This window comes from Nicotiana tabacum, chromosome 8 (genome assembly GCF_000715075.1).
Source record: "Nicotiana tabacum cultivar K326 chromosome 8, ASM71507v2, whole genome shotgun sequence".
Classification (NCBI taxonomy): Eukaryota; Viridiplantae; Streptophyta; class Magnoliopsida; order Solanales; family Solanaceae; genus Nicotiana; species Nicotiana tabacum.
The window spans coordinates 202319631-202322792 of record NC_134087.1 but is presented as its reverse complement, the minus strand read 5'-3'; the positions used below and the strand labels follow the sequence as shown (position 1 = coordinate 202322792).

General features: G+C 31.5%; 1 protein-coding gene across 1 annotated transcript; it reads right to left on the bottom strand.

The window, feature by feature from the left end:
- Positions 1 to 247: 247 nt before the first annotated feature.
- LOC142163495 (uncharacterized) lies at positions 248 to 1443 on the bottom strand. Its single transcript, XM_075220786.1, has 3 exons — positions 1360 to 1443; positions 1157 to 1267; positions 248 to 883 (listed from the first exon to the last, which is right to left on the bottom strand). The coding sequence occupies exons 1-3, from the start codon at positions 1441 to 1443 to the stop codon at positions 248 to 250; spliced, it is 831 nt and encodes a 276-aa protein (XP_075076887.1).
- Between the last annotated feature and the right edge of the window lie 1719 nt (positions 1444 to 3162).

Here is a 3162-nt window from a genome sequence, read left to right as displayed (position 1 = left end):
AATAAAAGTTAGCAATCACCAAATGTATCAGAAATGTATAATGCATGTATCAGAAATGTATAATGCATGTATCAGAAATGTATAATTTATGTATCAGAAATATATATCTTTTACCTGCTCCTGACTTAAAAGAAAAAACTCTTTCCTCAACCTCTTAAACGTCACCAATCCGGCAAGCGAGGTTTTTGCGAGTATAGGGGCAGCATTCATAAAACCAACACTGGAATGCCAAAGGCAAACCACCATATTAGTACATCTCTCTCCTACTACGAACCTTATTCTTCATCGAACCCAACGTAGCATTATAAACTACTTTTCCCCAAGGGAAAGTTCCAAAATCACCAGATTCAACCAACAGAAAATCATTCTTTGTTATCAAATCATCATTCGTAGTAGAAAACAGGAAACTGTGAATGAAATGCAATACTGCAATCTTTAATGCATCATCATCAGATTTCCACATCTTGTTTAAGAAATAGTCAGTTAACGATTTCTTAGACACTTTCGACATGCTTGGAAAGTACAATTCCATCAACCGACTCGACTGGACAGATTCATAATCTTTATTGGGATCACCATTACACTTTAAACCTGTAATAATACAAAACTCTGCAAGTCCAAAGCGCAACTTGGTGCTATTCACTTTAATCCATAACTCATTATCTTTAGGTGACACTACTTCCCTAAGCAATAGTGAATGGATAAGTTGGTTCTGTATAAAAAATTCGGGCAAGTCCACAAAATAACCAAAACATGTTCTTCTAAACATCTCAATCTGCTGATCATCCAAATTATTTTTCAAATGTTCCACTATACTGCAGTTTGTATGCACACTGATACGAGTACTATAATGATCAGCCAAAGGAACATAGTAATCCCAAAGCTTCAAACAACACAAAAATATAAATATATATAAGCTTCATAACAATCACAAATACACACTTTAAACATTACTTATACAATATGTGGATAGATGATACACTTTATATACAAAAGTTGCACATTACTTATTGACTTAATACACATTATATACAATATGAAAAATAATGATACATTTTATATACAAATCTGGAACATAACTGCCATATTGGTTAAATTTCTACATATTAAAATAAACTAGATGCATACAAGTAAAATTTATATCATTAGAAAATACCTTTAAATCAGATGAGCTATAACATTTTTGATCAACGTGAACTTTTCTCTTGTTTGATGAAACATCATCCCCATCACTTTTAGCCTTCCTTTTAGAACCTTTACCCTTATCCTTCACAATATCATTTTTCGCAATTTTAATCTTTTTTTGGAACTTGTGCTTTTTTCAACAACTACATGCTGAGCAGTGTGTGACCTCGTTACTCTATCGCTGGGAGTCCCGCTATGAGAACGAGTCCTTCTATTAACATGAGTATTTTGCTTTCCTTCACTAGGGGTATTTTGCATTGCTTCAACAGATTTATGGGTTGCATGCCCCAAATCGCACCCAAATTATGGTAAATCTTCAAAATCATCATCGTCATTGCTAATGAAATTAGGGTTATATTTTACTAATTTACTGGCTAATTTCAGAGAATTTGGAGATGCCTTCATCTTCCTTTTTTTCTTCAAAGACTTCTTTTCCCCCATTATAGAGATGACTATGAACAAAAATTGGAAAACCTAGAGTCGACTATGAATAAAAATCGGAAAACCTACTGAAATTTTGGCTTACATTGAAACCAAGAGTAAAAGTGCAGAAGCTGTATTTAAGGAGAAAGGTGGTTTGAGAGAGCCGAGTTAAACGGGTGAATTCAAAAACGTGGGTGGTTTATGGATTATGGGCTATTAGATGTAATAAGATTGGGCCGGAGGGACATTTCGGGTCAAAGGGGAAAACTTTGGGCTATTAAAACTTTGAAGGACTATACAGGGTAGTTTTCCCTTAGATCTTCCCAACTTTTATGAGCCAAGCCCAACACAAGGAAACATCTCAGGCCCTTAACTACTTTTCCTAAAGTTGAAAAAAGGATTTTTACCTAATTATACTATATTAGAAACTTATTAACTTCTTTTCTTTATGCTCCTTAAAAATTACTTTATGTATCTATATTAATTATTTATGTAAAAAATCAGGATAAAAGATGGATCCCCTAAATATAGGGATTAATTTGTAACTGTATCCCTCATCCCCATCTATCAGCTTAATTAGCCTCCTACAATCACGATTTTCTTCTTAATTTTAAAAGATTTTAAAGTCATTCTCTCTCTCTCTCTCTCTCTCTCTCTCTCTCTCTCTCTCTCTCTCTCTCTCTCTCTCTCTCTCTTTCATACAAATCAAACTATTATCTCTCTAATAACATCATATATTTCTGTGAATCAATTCCATCAACAACCATTAAAAAGTTTCAATTATTGACAAATCCAGCGATATTATCTCTGAAATTGTAGCTAGAGGGTCTGTCATTGATATACCATTAAAAAGTTTTGAAACTTTGAATTAGATATTCGGATTTTACAAATTTGTGATTTTTTGGATTGGGTATTCTTGAAAACTATTGAAAATATCCTTTAGGGTTCATATCTCAATTTTAAGGGAGATTGGTTAAGTTTAAAGTTGGTTTTAGGTAGAATTTCAGAATAAAAATCGAGAAAGAAGAAGTTTCGAAATTGTATTATAATTGTATGATAAATGTATCATAATTGTATCTGAATTGTATTTGATACGTCAATACCTAAGACAATTCCAATACAATACTAATACTATTATAATATAATATTGTATCATAATTTAAGTTTAGAGTTGGTTCTAGGTGGATGTTTTAGATTGAAACTTGAAAAATATGAAAGATCGAAATTGTATCATAATTAAGAATTATATTACGATTGTATCATAATTGTATCACAATTTGTACCTAAAACAATACATGATACATTACTAATACAAGTATAATACGATATTGATTCAGTTTAAGTTTAGAATTGATTTTAAGTTGTATCGTAATTGTATAAGAATTCTTTCATAATTATATCAAATTTGTATCTGAATTGTATTTGATGCATCAATACATGAAAGAATACTTGATACAATACTGATACAATTACAATACAATCTTGTATCAGAATTATATTAGCTTTTAGAGTAGTAACATGTACAGGTAGAAAAGTTTTAGATTTCCTACTAGG